We start from the raw sequence: 23,141 nt of genomic DNA on the forward strand, positions 1-23,141 counted from the left end.
TCTCTGAAGCCCAGAGAGGGTGTGGCGTGGAAGTGGAGGCCCTGCAAGGCCTTCCTTAGACTTCCCTCCCTGCCTGATGCGGGGGAAGCCCCCTGGAACCGGGGCCCTGGCCTGGGGCAGCCCTGCACCCGCCACCAGCCTCATTTCCTGTGCACAAGAGGCCTCTGCTGGAAGGAGCAGAACTTTGCACAATCATCCAACAGCTGGCAAGCCTCTTGCTACTCAACCTTTTTGCTTCAATAAAGTTGGAAAGAGGCTTAGGGAAAAAAGGAATTAGAAACTTAAGCTGTCTGCCTGAATTTCTCTCCTTCAACTCAGGTTGGCAAGGAAAATGTAAGACTCCTAGGCCTGATCATTCCAACCACTGCCAACCTTATCCTTTGAGGAACAATAATCATAAGCCAGCATTTACTACCCATTTACCCATCCTAGGCGTTTTTCATGCCTATGAGATGGTTACAATTAACCCATCTTAAAGATAAGGAAACTGAGGCTTAGAAGCGAAGTGATTTGTCCAAGTTCTGTAGGTGTTGGAGCCAAACTTGCATATTGGAAGTTCACTGTCAGAGTATGAACCTATGGCCAAAATACTACATGTGGCCTTCACGTGTACACACATACACACACACACACACACACACACTCACACACGATTTGGATCTTTACAAAATATGGTTCATTGTATTGGCAAAGTTGACTGGTTAAAAATCTTTAGTTCAAGCACCAAAAATGTGGACAGGGAAGCATGCCAATCACCCAACTTTGCTGGATTCCTATATAAAAGAGCAGCATCCTTCCTTCACCCACCTGGGAAAGTCAGGCCTTCAGAGCCTTCCCACTGGAGACACCACTGAGACATCCAAGCACTGTGAAGTGGATGATCAGGCGTCCCTGGGCTGAAAGAAAACCCAGGCACCATTGTCCTCTCAAAGGCTCAGCTATGTCTGATCGCAAGCCCATGCCTTTATCTGTTAGAATGTTTCTGATTATAAAATTAGAATACCTGACTATAAGTGGATTAAATAAATAGGGGCTTTCTTTTTTTAATATAATTATAAGAAGACTAGAGATAGTAAGATCTACATTTTATATAGAATCTTTCATTTTTTTAAATGTAAGCAAGTAATTCAACTTCTTAAAACACTTTTGGCCAACAGATCATCTGCTCACCAAATATGACTTGTGTATGACCTGACCCACACTTTTTCTACAACTGTGCCTTCAGGATGACCAGACAGGGTGGTGAGCTTTTGACTTTGGGAAGGAATCAAGGTCCTCACCTCTCCCCTTCTGTTGCCACTGTTTCCCTTTCATTCCCACCAGTTCCTCTAGCTGACACTGTTCCCATCACCAATGCCTCAGCAGGTTCCAGTTCTGCCCACATCCTTAGGCATTTTCTGAAGGCTTATCACAGAAGCAATGATAATTATAATAGCTAACATCTGTTGAATAGTTACTGTGTGCTATCAGTATCTATGCATCATCTCGTTTAGTCCTCACAAGTAATCTATGAGTTACTATTTTTATTATTATTATTGCCCTCGTGTTTACAGATAAAGAAACTAAGGCACAGAAAGACTCAGCAACTTCTATGCAATGTCAAAGAGCCTACTAGTGGTGGATCTGGCACTCCACATAAGTATGTCTGCTTTCAAAGCCCAGGCCTTTAACTGCTGTTATCAATCAAATGCTTTTGGTTATAAAAGCAGGATACCTGACTACAACTGGATTACACAAATAGGGCCAGAGTTCTTTTTGTAAGAAGACCAGAGTTAGATAATTATAGGGTTAGTTGAGCAGTTCAACATCTCTGACAGCCCTCCACATCAACAATGTTTCCTCAAGGTCATGAAAAGGCTGCAGCAGCTCCAAATATCAGATCCTCACACAGAAGCTTCTCAAATTCATCTACAGCAGAGGGTCTCTCCTCAGGTCTCTTTCTTATCAGGCAGGAAAACCTGTCTTCAAAACCCCACATTAAGTGTCAACTTATGTTTCATTTGCCAGAATTGGATAATATGCCTAACCCTAGACCAATCCCTGGCAAAGCAGAATAGAATTAGTATAACTGATTATGATTCAGTCCCTGGGGTTGGACACATAGGCATCTCTATTAACAGAGAAGAGGGAGATATGGCTATAGGGTGGCCAATAATGTCTGCTCCAATTACTGGGACTATGTGAATTGTCTCCCAGGAGCCAGTAAATTGTACAAAAGCCATAATAATAACAAAACAGAATAAGAAAAGAGGATTGTTCCCACATACATCATAATGCAGGGGTGAGTACTAGTTCTTGCAGATGAAAAGGGGCTACATGCTAAACCTGACAAGCTCAGGGAAGACCTGCATGGTGGCTCTGCAAACTCAGAAACCTAAAGTAACCACAAAGGACAGTCTGAAGTTAAACCTTTTTTAACTAAAAGCAGTCTCTGGTAAGTAGTCACGTCCTAAGGCAGCATTTTTCCCTAACAAAGGTTAATTTTCACCTAACTAAGCCTGTTGGTTGTCTTTTTGCATCTATGATAACATATTGTTGGAGTGTCAAAGTAATTTTCCTTTTCCTGGACCCCTCAAAGCAAAGCACTGCTCTGCGGAAAACACAAATCCCCTCATTGTTAATGAGTTAACTGTTGATTGTTAACTATCCTGCACCCACCTAAGTAACAGAAGTGTGTCCATTATTTTACTTTCTATCCAATCCCAGAGGTTTCCCCTCTTTGCTTTCTCCCACCTCCCTCATGTCTCACCAGTGGATTTCATGTAACCCACTTACATCTCCTCTTTTGATTGTAATGCATAAAACGAGGTGCAGAACTGCCATTCTCCAGAGCACGATCTCAATCCATTGAGGTTTTGGCTCCCTGGCAACTGTCGACAGTTTGGCTCAAATAAACTCACAAAAATTCTTCACAGGTTTGAATGATTTCTTACGTTAACATTCTCAACCAGAAATTTCCATGATCCTGACATCCCCTTTCCTAGGGACGCTAAGTCACTGGGTGTTACTGTCGTCCTTCGTCCTGGCTCACTGCAGAGATTATGTGAAACCAGCTGGTGCTCAACAAATCCTGCGTGACGGCTGAGACCTGACCTAAGGGGTCAAGCTGTGTTCCTGTTGCAAACATCTTTCGTGGCCGGACTCAGTAACCCACGTCTACAGAGATGAGGAGAGACAGTTACAACACTGACACAGTGATGTAATGCCCTTACTTCTGCAAAGCCCTTAGTCAAGGGCTCCAAGATGTCCTGGCAGGGTTGCCCACACTCAGCTTATGGGTCACAAGCTCAGAGCCCAGCCCAGCCAACTGGTCAGTCTTGGGCTTTTCCTTCCTCATAAATTAAATACAGCCAAGGTCGTTTACAACTCCTTCACAACTGAAAAGGATTTCATTTATCATAAACTTTCAAAAAAAATTCCCCAAAGTGTTAAAAAAGATGGCTTTATCTAACGTCGTTCCCCATCACTGTCACATCAACCTTACAGGACTTGTCACCAGCTGAAATGGCCTTATTTATTTGCTTACTGTCTGTCTCCCCATACAATGGACAGTCCATTAGAGCAGAGACTTGTCTGTCTTTTCTCATTGCGATACCCCCCGTGATAGGAACAGTGTCTGCTCCAAGTGGCCCTCAGTAAACGCTTGGAAAGTGAATGAATACATTCTTAATTTAAACAGTCTCTATAGTCAGAATATCGATGTGTCTGAACACTGGTTTTGTCTGTGCCTTTTAGCGTTTTGCACAGCATCATTTTGGTTCACAGCCTCCAGTAAGTCAATTAGAAAACAAGAATTCCCCCACTGCCTTGGGAATATTACTAAATACCTTTTCTGCATAACCCTTCTCATTTTATGTGCTTACTGAATTGATAAGATTGCATTCACAGTCAAGGAAGACTCTAGGGGTAGTTTTAAATGCTTTGAATTTCCCACACAAACAATGCCTACTTGTTTTTCTCCCTAAATCTTACCCAGTTGGGGAATAAGTTTCATATCTGAGAGCCAGACGTAGCCCAAGAGAATATTCCTTCTGTCACGTTAGGAATGCTTGGGAAACATATCTTTATTTCTCCTGTACTCCAGCTCCCTTTCATTCCGACAGAGGACAAAACCTTCCTATTTCTTTTCCAAGTGACTTCCCATGGTTTGAAAACCTCTCACAATGAAAAGTCAAGTAAGAGAAAAAAATAAAGAAGAGTTACAGTGAATGTGAATGAGGAAATTACCATTTTTATTGTCCTCTTCATCCTAAAATGGAAAGATACAATCCTGTGAACTGGCCTCCTTCATCTCACTCTCTCCGGAATGTGCTTTGCAACCAGCAGAGCAGAAGGACCTGCCCCCCACCTGCCCAATCTCTCTATAAATGTTTGCATAACTGCTAACAGAAAAGTCTCCTCAGAAATCCAAAGCCAAGAGTAAGTACATCAGACTCTATTCCAATCAATGTAGCAAAATAAGTCTATTAAGATGGTAGATAGCCCAGCTGGCATGGCTCAGCGGTTGAGCATCGACCTATGACCCAGGAGATCAAGGTTCGATTCCTGGTCAGGGCACATGCCCGGGTTGCAGGCTCCATCCCCAGCGGGGGGTCGTGAAGGAGGCAGCAGATCAATGACTCTCTCATCATTGATGTTTCTCTCTCTCTCTTTCTTCCTCTCTCTGAAATTAATAAAGATTTTTTTTTTTTAAAAAAAAGATGGTAGACATGACTAACCACAGAGCCACATGTGAACTGTGGGAAAATGTGCTGGAAGTTACTCTTTTCTTACAAAAATAATGTGTATATAGCACATTTCTCTCCTTTCATAAATTGTTGCCAGCATATATTTATACCCATTCATTAATTTATTCTTCCTTTAAAAATTTCATTCTTCTCTGATATCTTTTTCTGCTCTTAAAATTTTTTTTTAAGACTTTTGCCTTTATTTGCTTCATTTTTGCTATAGCTTCATGTACTGATTGAGTGACAATGATTATGATGTTAAGAAAGTACGACCACCAGTTACTTAGCATTTATTTGTTCCTGACTCTGTGTTTAGTCCTCCTTTTGAAGGCTAGAGATTATTAGCTCCATTTTACAGATAAGAAAACTAAAGTCCAGAAGGTCAAGTGGTTGCCCAAGGTCACAGAGCCAATAAGCCTCAGACCCTGGATTCTGACAGGGAAGTGTGGCTGGAAGCCCTGCCACCTCTAGGACAACAAGGTCACACTCCAGGATGCTGCTTCCATTTATACTCCTTCAGCTAAACTTTTAATTTATTCTTCAAAACAAACTTACAAGGTGAGTGTAGTTATTCCTATATTACCACAAGAAAACTGAACACAGAAGTTAAGTAATTTGATCAGGGCCACAGAGCTAGAAAGGGCAGAATTGTGATGTAAATTCTGGCCCAACAACTTCAAAGTCTCACAGGGTGCCTGGCATAGAATATTCTCTAGTTTTGTGGAGAAGAGTATCCTCTTGTCCCCCAGCAACAGTTTGGTTAGACAGGATTTCAACAGTGACAAGAAAATGATATAATATATATGAAGTAAGAATCTTCTGAGTTACATCTCTAAATCCCAGTCTCTCATAAGACTTGTATATATATATTGAAATAACAGGAAAAATGAGGAAACTTTTAGATACTGAACAAAAGGCCTGGATTGTCTGCATTTATTTCCTTTTGGGTTATAGAACTATGCCTCAAACTTCTCAGTTTTAAAACCAAAGCTATTACCTAATTAGTCTTGATTTTAAAGCCAAACTCTCATTGCTGGTCCATTCTATATCCAACTACATGATTCTTCCCAGAGAAAACCCTCAAATATCTTGGTCAGACTCTCCCAGTCTACCAACTAGAATAAAAATTTGCCCAGAGCTAAATGGAAATTAATGCCCAGCACAGCAATGGGCACAACTGAATGTTTATGGAATGACTAAATAAGCCACAGATGAAATAGCAAGTTGTTGATACAATTTATGGAAATTTGAATTTTTGATATGCTTTCAAACTTACAGGAAGCTGCAAAAGCAGTACAAAAAAATCCCTACAAACCTTTACCCAAATTGGTACTTATTAACATTTGACCCATTTGCTTTATTATCAATGTAATTTTATAAACATTAATCATGTGTAATAAAGTAATTTATAGGCTCTTATAATTAATCAATATAGGTAAAATGATTTAAACCCAAACTAAAAAGAATGCCACTTTTCTGCCAGGTCAACAGTCTAAATCTAACACCCTTGAATACACCAACAATGAACTCTCAGAAAGAGAAACTAAAAAAAAATACCATTTACCATTGCAACTAAAAAAATAAGATACCTAGGAATAAACTTAACCAAGGATGTAAAAGACCTTTACTCAGAAAACTACAGGACACTGAAAAAAGAAATAGAGGAAGATTCAAACAAGTGGAAGAATATACCATGCTCATGGATTGGAAGAACTAATATCATTTAAATGTCCATACTACCCAAAGCAATCTATAGATTCAGTGCAATTCCTATTAAAATACCAACAGTGTATTTCACAGAGTTAGAACAAATATTCCAAAAATTTATATGAAAAAAAAAAAAATCCTGAATAGCTGTAGCAATCTTGAGAAAGAAGAACAGAGCTGGAGGGATCACTTTACCGGATATCAAACTGTGCTACAAAGTCACTGTTATCAAAACAGCCTGGTATTGGTACAACAGACAAATAGATCAATGGAACAGAACAGAGACCCCAGAAATAGACCCACACCATTATGGTCAGTTAATATTTGCCATAGGAGGCAAGAGCATACAGTGGAGTAAAGACAGTCTCTTCAATAAATGGTGCTGGGAAAATTGGAAAGATACATGCAAAAAAGTGAAACTAGACCACCAACTTTCACCATACACAAGAATAAATTCAAAATGGATAAAAGACTTACATGTAAGTTGAGAAACCCTAAAAATCCTGGAAGAAAACAGGCAGTAAAGACACAGACATCTCAAGTAGTGGAATTTTCACCAATACATCTCCTAGGGCAAGAGAAACAAAAGAAAAAATAAACAAATTGGACTACATCAAACTAAAAACCTTCTGCACAGCAAAAAATCAACCTCAAAATACAAAGAAACCCCATGGTCTGGGAGAAGGATGTATCTGATAGGGGGCTAATTTCCAAAGTGTGCAAAGAACTCATACAACTCAACAAGAGGAAGACAAACAATCCAATTAAAAAAATGGGCAAAGGACCTGAATAGACACTTCTCCAAAGAGGACATACAGATGGCCAAGAGACACATGAGAAAATGCTCAGCATCGCTAATCATCAGAGAGATACAAATTAAAACCAAATGAGGTATCACTTCACACCTGCCAGAATGGCTCCATCAACAAATCAACAACAACAAGTGCTGGCAAGGGTTTGGAGAAAGGGGAGCCCTGGTGCACTGCTGGTGGGAATGCAGACTGGTGCAGCCACTATGGAAAACAGTGTGGAGGTCCCTCAAAAAATTAAAAATGGAACAGCCATTTGATGCAGTGAGCCCACTTCTAGGAATATACCCTAAGAAACCTGAAACACTAATCACAAAGAACTTATGTACCTCTATGTTCATAGCAGTGCAATTTACAATGGCTAAGATCTGGAAACAGCCCAAGTGCCCATGAGTAGATGAGTGGATAAAAAAGCTGTGGGACATTTACACCATGGAATACTATGAGCTGTAAAGAAGAAGGATCTCTTAACCTTTGGGACAGCACCGGGGGACCTGGAGAATATTATGCTAAGTGAAAAAAGCCAGGCAGAGAAAGACAAACATCATGTGATCTCATTTATATGTGGCATCTAAAGAACATAATAAACTGATGAACAAAATAGTGTCAAGACACAGAAGCATGGAATAGACTGGTGAATCTTGGAGAGAAGGGGGGGGGAGATTAACCAAAGAACTCATATGCATATATACATAACCCATGGACACAGACAATAGTGTGGTGACGGCCTGGGGCGGGAAAGGGGTGCAGGGTGGAAGGGGTCAGTGGGGGGAAAAAAGGGGACATTTGTAGTATTTTCAACAATAAAGATAAATTAAAAAACAAACAATCAAAAAAAAACCACCCAGCTAGGTGATTCTGTTACACACTAAAAAAAAAAAAAAAAAAAAAAGAAAGCAAAGCTCGTTGGGTTGAGCCAAATCTGAAGTCCTGTGGTCCCCAGAGAGGCCTACCTGTGTGGACATCCTTCCCTGGGTAGGGAGAGACGGTTGGGCTATAACTGGTTCATGTGGTGGTAAAGCTGTGAGGGGAAGACCTAAAAACACTGTCCTGGCACAGCCTCGCTGAGGGACCTCCGAGTAAGCGGCTTCCCTGAAAGCAGCTGGACGCGCTCTCATCAGGGTGCCGAATCAGGTGCGTGCCAGCAGGCAGGCCCGTTCCAGCTTCCTCGCTGCCTCTGGCTGCCTGCGGCTCCAGCCGGCGCCTTCGAAATGCTTTATTCCCGTGTGTACAGAAAGTATAACCTGGATTCCCTCAGTAAATATCAGTCAAGGAAGTTACGTGAACAGATTGCTCCAATTCACTCTTGCTGGTGCGACTCCAGGGGTAAAATATTATAGTCCGCGTCTTCTCAGTCATAAGGAAACCATTGTCACTGAATCTCCCTGGGATGCTCCCTACGTCTAACCAAACGAAGGGAGCGACAGCCGAGGTTTCCAGATCAAACACAAACGTGTCGTTTTGCTGAGAGATGATGGCCTGAAAGAAAAAGATAATTGAAGTGAAGGCTGAGGGGAGAGCTCGCAGTTCCATATTCGATGCCTATCAGAACGTTTATGTGGGCCTAACAAGCAGTATATTTCCTACAACTTTGGTTCTGCAACTGCTAAAGTCATATATTCCATGCACTGCGTCGGATACCAAAAAATACATGGAAATTTTTTAAGGCTGTGGGAAATGACCAAATTGTAATCTCAAACCAAGTGCAGGAATATGTAGTCTCCTATTAATAAAGAGACTTTCATAAGAAGCTCAAAGCTTTGCATCTTTTATGTCTTTCTCAGGGTATCATCATAAGAGGAACATTCTTGCATAACTGCTGGGCCATTTAATGACTTTCTCGGGATGTATCTGGAGGCAGCTGCAGAGCACAACCACGGCGCTCTCCTCCTAGACCTCTGAAAAGATCCAGAAATCTAGACAGCAGCCTGCCAGGCATTTACAGAAGTTCTAGCACTAGAGCTTTCTCTTTTTTATTACATAGAACCGTAAAGTCACATCATGAGCACTTTTAAGATTTGTGAACCCTGCACAGTATCAACAGTTTAAATCTCGTCATTAACTAGCGGATGAGCACAGAGGGCGGCCGAGCTCAGCCACAGAGCTGGGGGTGGCGAGCCTCTCAGGCAGTACGGATTGAGTGTGACCTGGTCATCAAAGCTCTGTCTGTGTCATGAAACACAAGTCCTCAGCATGGATACATGCCACAGCATAGGTCTGACATTACATGTTATGTGTGCCAGAAAGAATTTCAAAGGGAAATATTTACTGTACATAATTTTAGGCTTATACACTTGTTTGATAACCATTCAGAGTTCTAAGCTACAAACAAGGAAACAAACCTACTTTGGGAGAAGCAGAAAAGAAAATGAAATATATTAGGTAGCTCTCAGAGGGTCAGAGATTCAGGCTTGAAGCTAGATGTCAAATTCCCAAATCAGTCACCCAGCTGTTCCCGCGAAGACCGTAAAGCAGTCGCCGCACCATGCAGTTCACCCAGCTGGCCCTGGCCAGCCCACACTGCTGCCAGGGAGGCCCCGGCCACTGCTGCGCCAAGGCCAAGGCCAGAGGGACTCCAGTACCTGCTCACTCTTGTTGCCTTCTTCCAATTGGAAATCTCATTTCTGTATATCTAACTGCAGAGCCCAGGGCTCAAGCTTGCACCCTGGCTTCAGGGAGGCAAGGAAAACAAATTTCTGGCATCTACCTGGGACAGGACACCCAAGTGCCTGGCCCATATTAAGCCTGCAATAAATTTTTTTTTTTATTATTATTATTATTTCCGTTTAGGAAGGGCAAGTTTCACTAAAATACAAATTAGGTAGGAAAAATAAAGAAGTCCTACTTCTCTCCCACCACAGATTATCCCAAGGTAATGAAGGCTTAGCTAAGAAAAGAGAAAAAATTGTTTTAAAAATCCTAAGTCTAGTCTGCTACATAGTGGTTTTTTTCTTTTATGGAAAGAAACTACGTAAATATATGTCATTTCCTTCCTATCTATTCTATATCAGTTGTTACAGATAACTTAGATTTTGTTACGTGACTGTATCACTATTAATTGGGAAAGAAGATATATGTTTTCAAATCAAGGGTTAAGAATTTCTATATGATTACTTCTAAAGTAAATGCAAAAAATCCTCTCACGCAAGTCTTCTCAATAAAGTAAAGGGTAAAAGAAATTTAAAATTCGCTAAAACCAGAAAATAAACCTTTCTAGAAATATATTTTCAATCACTATGTGTAGGAGGAAAAGAAAGCGTTTCAATCGACTCAAGAGATTCCACATTCTCCAGCTGCACAATTTTTATAACAACACATCCTGATCACGCCATTGTTTTTCTCAGCAATTATAAAGAGATTTGGTAATTAAGGTACTTTGCAGCAATAAATCAAAAATAAAGAGTAGAGTGAAAATTTTAAAGATTAATAGACTCTACCTAAAATCTCAAAATTAGAGTGCTCCTACTGGGCTCGGATGCTTCCTTGAGCATGCTACTTGAGTGTGTAACTTGGTCCCCCTAGTTTGCTCACTTGTAAACACAGATGACCATGTAGATGGAAAAATGGGGTCCTACAGAAGGTAACCTCGAAGGGCGATCTGATCATGATTCCTAACTGGGCAGGTCATGGTAGGTCGTCATGCCCCACACCTATAACTTCTTTAGTAAACGGTTTCTCTTTGCCTTAAGTACAAGCCCTGCCCATTGCTGTGCATCTAGGTTCACACACTTTTGAAACACCAGAAGTGGTGATGGAAGGAGACTTGACTTGGGGTGGTGAACACACAATACAGTGTACAGATGATGTTGTGGAATGGTGCACTTGAAACCTATATAATTTTGTTAACCAATGTCACCCCAATAAATTCTATTATAAATAATTAAGTAAATAAATAAAAGCAAAACAAACAAAAAGAAACACCAGAAGTAATACCTCTGGAAGGGGGTATTAACCCTCAAGACAGCACATAATCTTGTTAACTATCCTGTAATCCGATCCCTGCGTGGCCGCTTCTCACCTTCATGGATCTTCCTTGTTCCCTCCTTAATTTCAGATGCACAAAAGAAGCTGCAAAACTGTTATTCTCTGGAGCATTTAAGATCTTGCTCCCCGGCATGTGCTGTCAGTTTCGCTCCAATAAACTCTTATGAAAATTCTCTACAGGTCTGAACATTTCTTACATCAACAATACTTCAGGGTTGGTACACTAAAGCCCCAGGACCAAGTCTGGAACCCAGTGGAAGGGGATCGGTGGTGACGATGCTGACACCTCTCCCTCCATTGCACAAGCCCCACGAGGGAGGGGTGATGGGACAGCAGGAGTAGCAGCAACCAAAAACTTTGACAAATGCTAAATTAGAAATATAAGTCATTTGGCCTTGTTTCCAGTGGGAAGGAGCCAAAATTCCCCAGGACTTGGGTAAACTCAGTTCCAAGGCAAAGGTCTGCAAAAAGCAAGACGCAATGTGCCTGCCCAGGACGGGACAGCCCCACAAGGCCACAGTGGCCCCACCAACCAGTGCTCACAGTGATGTGTGCCTTCTGGAGCCCCACAGCCGCCTTCAGTGAGGACAGGAAGTGATAGTTGGCTGAGCTCAAGCGTTTGCTGTCGGTTGACAGGTAAAAGGAAACCACACAGCTTTGCCGTGTACAGTGGCCACATCTGCTCAGCAGCTGAGACACTGGCTCCTGATAGAGGAGAACGGCCTCCCCTGCTTTCATCACAAAAGGCTGGGTACTCTGAGAGCACAGGGGCTCGAGGGAACTCCACGCGTGGACTCTCACCTGCAGAGAAACGAGGCAGAACAAAAGCAGAGAAAAATAGTAGTAATAACTGATGAAAGTCAAAATAACAGTACCCATTAGGAGACTAAGCAACCCCGGTTTAACCTCAGCCTCACCGAGTACTAGTGGTGTAACTAAGCAAGTTACTTGGGTTCTCGAAGTCTCCGTTTCTTCCTTTGCAACATGAGAATAATAACAGCACTAAGTTCACAGGCTGCTGTGAGAATTAACAGTGATCTGCGGAAGGCACAGTACCTGGGGCATTGTAATTATTCCATAAACATGACCTATGCTCGATGTCCTCTAAACCATAGCTACCCAAGACTTGAGTTTCTACCCTCTCTTTTTACCTAGCATTGTTTTTGATCCAAGTTTGCTTTTCCATATGCATTCTGAATAATTTTACTGAGTTCTATTAAAACATACCATTTTTAAAGATTTCTTTTTAATAAAGTTTAAGCTATTTCCTGCTTTCCATGATTATAAACAACCTGACATCTACGTGGCACTTTACAGTTTATAATTCACTTTCATCTAGTTCTTTTATTCACTAACCATAGAAAGCCTTTAAGAAGATAGGTTGGTATCATTTTACAGGTGAGGAAACTGAGTCACCAAGACATTAGGCTTAAGGTCACAGAATAAACAGCAGTTTTACACTGAATGCAGGTATCTGACTCCAAGGACAGCCCATTTTCTACTACAGGCACTAGAAACATTTTGATACATATTAAGTTCTCTTTTCTTTTTCCCAAAAGAAATAGAAACAAATAACTAAAGAAATAATCTAAACTTCTCCATCGCAGAGAGAAAATCCAAGCAACTTACAGTGAGCGTCATGTTATGGTCCGAGTGAAGGTCTGACACCCCGTAGATGAAAAACACGTCTTTATCCTCAAAACCCACAGGCAAGAGCGGAGCGAAGAAATGCCGAGCAAAGTAATGAAGCATTTTCCACCTTCCTCCATACTCTGAAAGTAGTCAGGAAAGTTAGGAGATGGGCAGGGTCAGCAGTCAGTCATAGCCCGCAGGGCTGGCTGGGTATGATCTGTCATGATTCTAGGGACCGAGCGTGGGAGGGAGGCCCAGAAAGGTCGGGAGCCCACGTTTATTGAGGGCTCTGAGCATTCTGAACATTGCCTCATATTATCCTCACATCTGGGTGAGTCACACATTAACATTTCACTTTTCAAATGATGAAACGGAAGCTCAAGCAGTTAAGTCAAACATGCCACAGGCAGTATTTTGGGCCCAGACCTGACTCCTTGCTTCCTGGAGCTCAGTGCACAAAGCTCCTTTTTACCACATACATACACACGAAGAAGGAAATCAGTAGCACTGGCAGTGAACACCTGTTACAAATATTCCTTTGTAAGAATGATTTAGAGCTCAAAGTCTCCTTTTCCCATAAGCACAAATCCTCTGAGGGAAGGAAAGCAAGCACTATCACTAATGTGGCCGGCAAGTTTCCGCTGGAGGAAAACATTGCAACCAACGACAATTAATGACGGTTCTGCAAGCACAATCAGAAGTTGTCAAGAATCTGTAGAATGCTGTGCCCTGTTGGCAAGTCTAGTATGCTGAACCCACAAACTAAAAATTATTTCGCTGTGCCGGTGTGGCTCAGTTAGCTGGGCATTGTCCCATGCATTGGAAGATTGCCAGTTCGATTCCTGGTCAGGGCACATGCCCGGCTTGCAGGCCCAATCCCTGGTAGGGTGCATGCAGGAGGCAGTCGATCCATGTTTCACTCTCACATGGATGTTTCTCTCTCTCCCTCTCCTTTCTCTCTCTCTCAAAAAAAATAAAATCAAAAATAAAATTTCAACATTCCTCTATTTCAGACAAAAGATCCTTCTCCAGAAAGCACTGCATCACCCAACAACTTCTGAGAAAGAGACAGAGAGACAGACAGAGGGACAGAGAGAGACAGTGATTCCAGAATTCACAGTGCAAACTGTTAAGAAGGAGGAATGAGGTTGTGAAGTTCAGATAGAACTAATTTCTTTGGGTTTTGCAAAATTTCAACTCTCAGCATTTCAATCCCAATTCTTAGTAGTTCCCCTTTAAAACAACAAGGGGAGAGGGAAAGTTTTTCTCAGAAATGGAAGGTGGCTCAGACCTGAGATAACTTATATACCCATGTGTGATATCGATTACAGGGGAGAGACTTCAAATGCATGGTTCCAGTGACCAAGGCCACACACAAATACACTCAGGAAAACAGCAACTGAGCAGAAGGTCTCATGGGTACATGCCCTAGTTACCAATCAGTGACAAAGTCTGGATATCATCATAACACTGCATAACCAGCCAAAAATGCCATGTGATTTCTGGCTCTGCCATTTGCTCTGTAACTGCTCAACTGTATGAGCCAAGCAAACTGCCCAGTGGAGTTCTATATTTGCACAATTATAACTATAAACAAGACTAATTGTTGAAAAAGAAATATGAGAATCTATAGGTTTCAAGTAGCTATTGATCCCTTTACTTTTTTTTCCCATCCTCACGGGAGGATATTTTTTCCATTGCTTTTCAGAGAGAGTGGAAAGAAGAGAGAAACATCAATGTGAGAGAGACACTTTGATTGGCTGCCTCCTGCTGCGACTGAGGTATGTGCCCTTGGCCGGAATTGAACTGGGACCCTTAAGTCTGTGGGCTGATGCTCTGACCACTGAGCCAAACCCGATAGGGCCCTATTGATCCCTTTAAAGTATCACCATGTCAGGTGATAAGAGGTCACACGTACCTCCCCCACCCCCACCTGCACTTAAGCACCAGATTTATTGAGCCAATTAAGCAGAATTAAACAAGGGCTCCAAGGCTGCCCAGAGCAGAAGCAGATATAGCAAAGCTTGTCACAGCTTCCCCCCCGGCACCCGCTTTCTCTAACATGTACAAGGAGACGATAACCCTCTCCATGGAGGCACTGTCCTGCCGCAGTTTAGAAAACAGACAAATTTTTGCTTTGCAGTCAGACTCCTGCACTTGGGTTTACCCACCCTCTCTGAAGAACTCATTCAAATAATCTGCATGCAGTCATTTAAGGGAAGATTTACAAAAATTGGGCTCTCCCATTTCTTGAGCCAAACTCAGCCTCAGAAGTCCACAACCTCGGCCACAGACAGAGAAACCAGGGACAGCATCCAAGTGTCTCTGAACAGCATCTCTTCATCCAGTGCTAAGTGTTCCAGAAGGCTTTTCTCCCATGGTCTACCCATGATTCTCATTCAATACCCTTTTATCTGGTTGGTGTTGATAAAGAGTGTGACCAGAGAAACTTGATGAAAACTTCGACTCCCTTCCAGAGCGGACCTGTCCCTAATCAAAGCCTGTGGGAATGGATTTTAGATTTGCACCCACACGCCCCAGCAACATGGCCTTTTTCCTTTACAGCTTTGACTCATTTTTGACCCCAAACTTTTGTTTATATTAAGTGAACTTTGCTTGCAGTCACCTTTGGTGAAGACCAGAGATTCAAGTTAAGTTTTTTCATGTACCAAAATACAATAATCCAAACTGCAGTTGTCACGCCAGCCGCCTCACCTGTCGCTAGCTGAACTGGTTCAGTTAAGACCCCTTCCTACTTGGACTTCTGACTCTACTACCTTCCCCCAAAGAGATAAATAGGGCAAGATAGGATGGCCTCGTGGACTTCAAGGGGAATCAGGCAAAGGGACATTTTAACACTTGGCAGGGCCAACCTTCCAAGTGGTTGAATTCTCCTAAACAGAAGAAGGGATGCTTAAATAAATGTTCCTTTTACCCTGGAAAGTCAGTCCTCTTAAATAAATTCAGATCTAGGCAATGATTAGAAGACATGTGGCTGAGATCTCCGTGCATGAATCTATCCCCTCATTAACCTGCTTGGAGACTTTTCACATCACAGAACTCACAATGAGGCCTACCTCTCAGGCCCCTGGAAAGACTGTGAAGGGGGGGGGGAGCCCAGTTCATAAACCTGCACAGACCTGCCGCTGGAGAATCTCCTCACCTGGGCCTCTGTGTTTTCTCAGTGCCTCTCCTCACAGGTATTGCTTTCTCTCTCACATGGAAAGAAAGCTGAAACACTTACCTAGAGAGGCCCAGGAAGGGGCCTGCCAGATGTCGTTCAGTTGCCAATACAGTGCCCCCATGGTGTGCCCTTCTCCATTCACTATCTCACTGCGACTGCGGCGGTAGAATTCAGTTTCTGTTTTGACACACTGGGCCTGCATCACCTGGTTCAGGGAAAAACATTAGAACACAGGTGTTATTGTTTGATGTAGGCTGCTTAGATATGAGAAAATCACAGGCTTGAGTTTCTGGGGGGGTTTAAGCAAATTGGATAAATCAGAGAACTTGATTAGCATTACATATCCCATTAGTATACTAGATCTGGAACTAGCCCCTTAGCATGAGAGAAGCTGTTGTCTATAAAAGCTGGTTTGTTTGAGAGGCTTGGTATTTGATTTATTATAACAATTGGGTAATCAAGGAAACAGGACGGTATAAATATTCTTTGCTAATGATAGTGCAGGCATTGACGGAAAACAAAGACTTATTCTGGAGCAAATGCTACATGTAGTGAAACACTAAGTTTTTTGCAGTGCTGGGCTTTACTAACATTCTCAGAGCTAATTTTTTTAAGCTTTATTAGGAAAAAATTCTGTAGGAAAAATAACTTTATTATGAGTCTGATCCTTCCCAATCCCTAACAACTTTTTTCTAGTCCAGCAATTGTTTTCATATCATGACTTTTGAGAATGTAAAATTTCTTTTAAATACAATGCCTTCATCATACCAGGATAGATGGTAAATTGCAGCAATGAGATAAGTGAGTTTAGTTCCTGTTTAAGAGGCAATAAAAATTCATGCAGGACCCTTAATTACTGCCATTATCATTGAAATATCAACCTCTTTTATTGCTTATGTTCCTGACTGTGGAGTTGTAGTTAGGAAAGGCTCATGAATGAGAGGTTGTTAGGAGAGGTCACCAAGGAGAACCTGGAGAGATGGTCAGAGCTGCAAGGATTCCTCAGTCAGAGAAAAGGATGGCCTTAGATGAGGGCCTGGATTTTCACAGAGGAAAAAAAGAAGGACGCACATATGGCCACTAGAAAACTAAGCCCAGACGCCTTCCTATAAAGCTGGAAAAGCTCAGATAAAGGTAGAACCTTTAGATCGAGGTAGGCTGGCTATTGAATAAGTCATAGATGAAGTGATGACTTATGTGAGGCAGAGCCATAAAATTCCAGAAGGGGAAGCCAAGAAGAAATCATGGTCATTCAATAAATATTTATAAGCACCTTCAGGATGTGTTACCAAGCTAGCAACAGTAAGCCCCTCTACAAGTCAAAAAGATACAGCCCAGCTTCATGAGCTTATTGGCTTGTGTAGAAGGCAGGTCTTAATCCAAGAGTCACACAAATAAACATAAACTTTAAATAGTAATAAGTGCTAAGAAGGAGAGGTGTGCAGTGTTAGGAGCTGGGATGTTAGGGGAAATGGGGGTACCTGGGGAGTGAGGACTGGCCTCAAAGAAGAGGAAAGAGGAAAAGAGAGAGGCAGAACCTTGCAGCCAGAAAGGACAACGTGTGGTGAGAGGGCAGTGAACAAAAGAATCACAAGAAGGCCCAAGTGGTGGGAGCACAGAGAGCTGGGGGCCGTGGGAGAGAGGCTGGAGAGATGGAGGGGTCACACCTGGGAAGGTTTTTTCTGTGCAGCCTAAAGGAGCCTGGAAGACACAGAAAGCTTTTAGGTTAAAGGGTGAAGTGACCAGATTTGTATTTCCAAAAGACAACCCTGACTACAGAAAGGAGAATGTATTACAGGGGGGCAGAGTGGATTTATGGAGAGAATTTAGACAGCTATTAAAATCTTCCAAGCAGCCCAGCCAGCGCGGCTCAGCAGTTGAGCATCGACCTATGACCCAAGAAATGCCAGTTCGTTTCCTGGTCAGGGCACACGCCTGGGCTGCAGGCTCAGTCCCCAGCAGGGAGCATGCAGGAAGCAGCCGATAGGTGTTTCTCGCTCACATCAATGTTTCTCTTTCTCTCTACCTCTCCCTTCCTCATTCTCTAAAATCAGTGGGAGGGAGGGAGGGAGGGAGGGAGGGAGGGAGGGAGGGAGGGAGGGAGGGAGGGAGGGAGGGAGGGAGGGAGGGAGGGACCCCTTCCCTGAATGAGAATTCAGGAACCAGACCACTGGACCACAGGCAAATACATTCTAAGGAAAGTGAGAACACACAGCAGCTTTGGAACCAACTGAAAATGACCACAAAATGCAGCATGACTATACTAGTCTAACACTAAGTCAGAGGAAATGCAATAGAAAAACAGACCTAAGAACTTTGATCTAACCCGGCCGGGCATGGCTCGGTGGTTGTGTCGACATAGGATCCAGGCAATCAGGGTTCGATTCCCGGTCAGGGCACATGCCCAGGTTGTGGGCTCGATCAATGACTCTCTCATCATTGATGTTTCTATCTCTCTCTCTCCCTCTCCTTTCCTCTTTCTGAAATCAATAAAGATATATTTTTTTAAAAAAAAGAACTCTGATCTATGTCAGTCAAGCTATCTGCAATTACACTCGGGATCTCTAGCCAAGTTCTTTGTAAAAATACTAATCTTGTCTGAACTGAAGAAAGTGACTTACCTACTTCTAGGCCTGGATTGCTAGGCACAGAGAAATTAAGTCCCTTGAGTAAACATTCACAAATATGTTGAGTTATTATGCAAAATCAGTTGTTGTGGAGCAACTTCTAGAAAGTTCAATGACGATGAAGCAGTCAAGAAGTGAAATCTCAGTAAAAACTGATCCAAGGGTAGCACCAATGATGAATACACACCCACTAGAGAATTTTACCTCATATCAGCACAGAAAGTAACCTGTGCGTTTGTTTCAAAGGGTTGATAAATCTGAACTCACTGAAATCACCCTGAGCCTCCACATAGTGCCCCCACCAACCAAGCTAAAATTGGCCTATGACACAACATCAAGTCCCTGTCCCTCTAGCACATAACACCTGAAGCCTAGAAAGATAAGACATCACAGTTGTCATCCCGAGATTCCTGCAAAATTAGTCACTGCTTTATGGGCTGTGTGAGAAGGAATCACAACAGGAAGACTGAGGCCCTCATCACACCGATGAGTAACAACAGGGCTGGAGAGAGATTGCTGTCACCCCCAGACATTTCAGGAGCTGAATTCTCCTGAATCACTCCCAGACATTTCACAGGCATCGAATGGCAACCACCATGGACATTCCACTCAGGGGGGTGGCCACATTCTGGAAATCCCAGGACCTGAAGTATCCTCAAAGTCTGGGCCAATTCTGAAGCTAAAGAACCTTCTGACATTACCCCAGGGACTTGGCTCAGTGCCTACTCATGAATGGTATAAAAGGATGGGTGTCACTCAAGAAGTTTGGGACTGGAATCATTTTCCTGGGATCCATATTTATAAAGTAAGGTGAATAGGAAAAGAGTAAAAAACAGAATTCTGAAGTAGTGACAAAGTATCAGTGTATAACAGAGTAGGTAATCAAGTCATCTCAGGTAAAAATGAACACTTTTTTATAGGACAAAGCTATATGCTATTGAAATTGTCATACTCATGCTTAGTTAGATGGAATCCAAAGGACAACTAGATATTTTACTGATGTTCTTCATAGAGGTGGCCTGCATTTTCTTTTTCTTCATGGTGGATTTAAGCTTCTTTTCAGGAAAAAAAAATCTGATGAGCATCAAACTATTTACATTACTCCAAATTATTTTTCAATATTTAACATATATTGTAACTCAATTACATTTATAATTTTTTATTCTACTCTCACTTAATTTTCACACATGTACATTTCCATGCACAGGCACTTTCTATATGTTTCTGTGCTTTAAACGGTTATGTAGTTATATCATAGTTTGAATAGTCATTCTCCAATTATTAGGCATTTGAATGGTTTTTAGGGGTTTTTTTTAAATACAAAAGCAAAGAACATTTTATGTCCCAATTAATTTCTTCACTTCTTGGGTTGCCACCTTTGGTAATATATGACAAAATTTACAGTCCTTTTTGCATATTGCTATGATCCAGTCAAGAGGTTACCGTAAACTGGTGGCCTCCAGGCCAAACTTAGCCACACACAGGTTTTAACTGGCCCACCTGGCAAGTGTTTGGCAGGTGCTGCATGTTTCTTGCGGTTGCTGTTGTCATTGTTTAATGTCTCAGGGCCTCTACACTCCATTTTGCCACAATTCCCAACAATCAGACTCTCATCCATTTAAATTACCTGCCTACTGCCCACAAATGTTTGAGTTTTCAGTCCCTAAACTATTCCAATTTTCAGAACTACCTGCAATAATTATTTCTGTGTATCTACCCCAAATTTCTTGCTGTAATTTACCTTTTCTGATTTAATAGGTAAATATTCATAATCCTTTAAATTTTTTAATTAGAAAAAATTATAATGCAAGCAGAGCTCCTAACCCTTGATAGCAATAAAGGAAAAGAGCACTAGGCAAGCTCTAACTAGTAGCCTATCATACCTTAACTTAGTGTGACGAGGGGAAACAAAGACTCTTGAGTGCTCTAGGCTCTGCATGGTACAGTACACTCAACAGACAGATGGTGCCATGTCAATAACATGGACCTGAGTTTACCCAAACCAGTGGGTGCCTGTCAGGACTAATGAATGACATGTTTGTTCATAAAAATGCAGACGGCCACTGCCCAATGTCCTTATCAAAGGGAAATTATACAATCCTAGATCTCTGGAACTGCCTCTTTCCCTTTAAAAATTGTACTTATATTTATACACACATGCACACTTTCCTAAAAAGGGCAATCTTAACATATTAAAAAGATAAATGCTTAGTCATTTCCAAGATTACTCAGTCCTACTGGTAGCAGACAAATCTTATTTTAGTTTCAAAAATATGCCTATATTCAGCAGCTTGCCTGATTACACTTATGAAATCAGTCTCCTTAGAGAAACAGATGGTATGTTGAAAAGAAATTAGTCCAGGACACCAAGACCTAAGGTTTCAATTCCAGCTCCACACCATGATGAAAACCCATCATCTACAAAAACCCATCATCCCCTTCTTCCTGAGTGACAGAGTCGTAGCTGGACTGCACGTTCCAGAATCACACCCACTGCCCTTGGAACTAGGAATGGCCATGTGGCTAAGTTCTCCTGACAGATGTGATTTATGTCCTTTACTTACTTAAAGTGATCCTGACAATAAGAATCTTCCAGTAAAGCCATTTTCTAAACTGAGATATAATTCACACCATACAATTCACCCTGTGAGTTTACAATTCATTGGGTTTTTTTCTTATTGAATTTATTGGGGTGACATTGATTAATAAAATTATATAGGTTTCAAGCATACAATTCTATCATACATCATCTGTATATTGCATTGTGTGTTTACCACCCAAAATCAAATCTTCTGTCACCATATGTTGACCCCTTTAACCTTTACTACCACCCCCACTGTTGTCTGTGTCCAAGAGTTTCTGTTTGTTTGTCTTGTTTGTTCATTTGTTGCTTTCAGTTATTTATCCTACATATGAGTGAAATCATACAGTTCTTGACTTTTTCTGTCTGACTTATTTCACTTAGCATGATATTCTCAAGATGCATTCATGTTGTCGCAAATGGCAGTATGTCATCTTTTCTTATGGTTGACTAGTATTCCATTGTATATATGTACCACATCTTCTTTATCAATCCTCTATCAAGGGACATTTTGGTTGTTTCCATGCCTTGGCCTCAGTATAGTTACAGGTTGTGCACTACCTAATTCCAGCATATTTTCATCACCCCGAAAAGAAACACTGAACTGGCTAATAGTTAGTCAATCTCCCTTCTCCTCTGCTTCTGGAAACCACTAATCTACCCTCTGTTTCTATGGATTTGCCTGTTCTGGACATTTCATATAAGTGGAATGATGCAATAGTATGCGGTCTTTCTGACTGGCTTCCTTCATTTAACATAATGTTTTCAAAGTTCACCTGTGGTGCAGCATGTATCAGTATTTCATTCCATTTTAGTGCTGAATAATATTTCATTGTATGAATACACTGCACCACATTGTGTTTACCCATTCATCAGTTGATACATGTTTGGACTGTTTTAACTTTTTGGCTATTATAAAAAATGCTGCTATGAACATATGTGCACAAGCTTTTGTGTCAACATGTTTTCCATTTCCTTGGCTATATACCTAAGAAATATAAATCTGGGTCCTATGATAATTCTATATTTAACTCTTTGAAAAACTTTTCCACAGCAATTGTACCATTTTACACTCCCATCAGCAACATATGAAGGTTCCCGTTTTTCTACATTCTTACTATGATGATTAACTTCATGTGTGAAATTGACTGAATTAAAGAATGCCCAAATACCTGGTAAAACATTATTTCTGGGTATGTCTGTGAGGATGTTTATGGTAATTCAGTAGACTGAGTAGAGAAGATCTATCCTTACCAGTGTGGGTGGGCATCATCCAAAGGCAGAGGAAGGGCGAATTCTCTCCCTTCTTGAATTGGGACCATCTTCTCTTGCCCTCAGACACTGGAGCTCCTGGTTCTCAGGCTGTCAAACTCCAAGATTTACACCAGTGGCTCCTCAGATCTCAGGCCTTCAGACTCACACTGAATTACATCACTGGCTTTCTAGGTTTTCTGTCTTGCACATGGCAGATTATAGGACTTCTTAGCCCCCATAACCATGTGAGTCAATTCCTATAATAAATCTCCTTACATATATATATGTTTTAATTCTAGATATCCCACTATCTATGTATCTCACTGTGGTTTTGATTTGCATTTCCTTCATGACTAATGATATTGAGCATCTTTTCATGTACTAACTGACCATTTTCTTTGGACAAATATCTATTCAAATTTTTGAACCATTTTTAATTGGGTTGTCTTTTTTATTACTGAGTTGTAAGAGTTTTTTTTTAATATATTCTGGATATTATGTCCTTATTAGATATATGACTTCAAAAAATTCCCCTATTCTGTGGATTACCTTCTCACTTTTGTGATAGTGCCCATTGACACACAAAAGTTTTTAATTTTGATAAAGTCCATTTTATCTATTTTTTCTTTGGTTGCT

At 41.5% G+C, this 23,141-nt stretch overlaps 1 protein-coding gene across 3 annotated transcripts in view; it reads right to left on the reverse strand.

The window, feature by feature from the left end:
- Nucleotides 1–23,141, reverse strand: part of MANBA (mannosidase beta) — a 116,109-nt gene that overhangs the window by 15,914 nt on the left and 77,054 nt on the right. For 2 of the 3 annotated variants that reach the window (XR_013997459.1, XR_013997460.1), the window contains exons 14-18: nucleotides 16,104–16,248; nucleotides 12,857–12,999; nucleotides 11,771–12,028; nucleotides 8,197–8,722; nucleotides 6,912–7,002 (exon numbers count right to left, since the gene is read on the reverse strand). Coding sequence is in view for 1 of the 3 variants with exons in the window: in XM_081116971.1 (XP_080973097.1) it covers nucleotides 8,498–8,722; nucleotides 11,771–12,028; nucleotides 12,857–12,999; nucleotides 16,104–16,248 (771 nt within the window). In the remaining 2 variants the exon portion in view is untranslated. Of the gene's footprint in view, nucleotides 1–6,911; nucleotides 7,003–7,787; nucleotides 8,723–11,770; nucleotides 12,029–12,856; nucleotides 13,000–16,103; nucleotides 16,249–23,141 lie in introns of those variants that run through there. The other variant, XM_081116971.1, reaches the window with a different exon arrangement.

Source organism: Miniopterus schreibersii, assembly GCF_964146895.1.
Source record: "Miniopterus schreibersii genome assembly, chromosome: 1".
Lineage (NCBI taxonomy): Eukaryota > Metazoa > Chordata > Mammalia > Chiroptera > Miniopteridae > Miniopterus > Miniopterus schreibersii.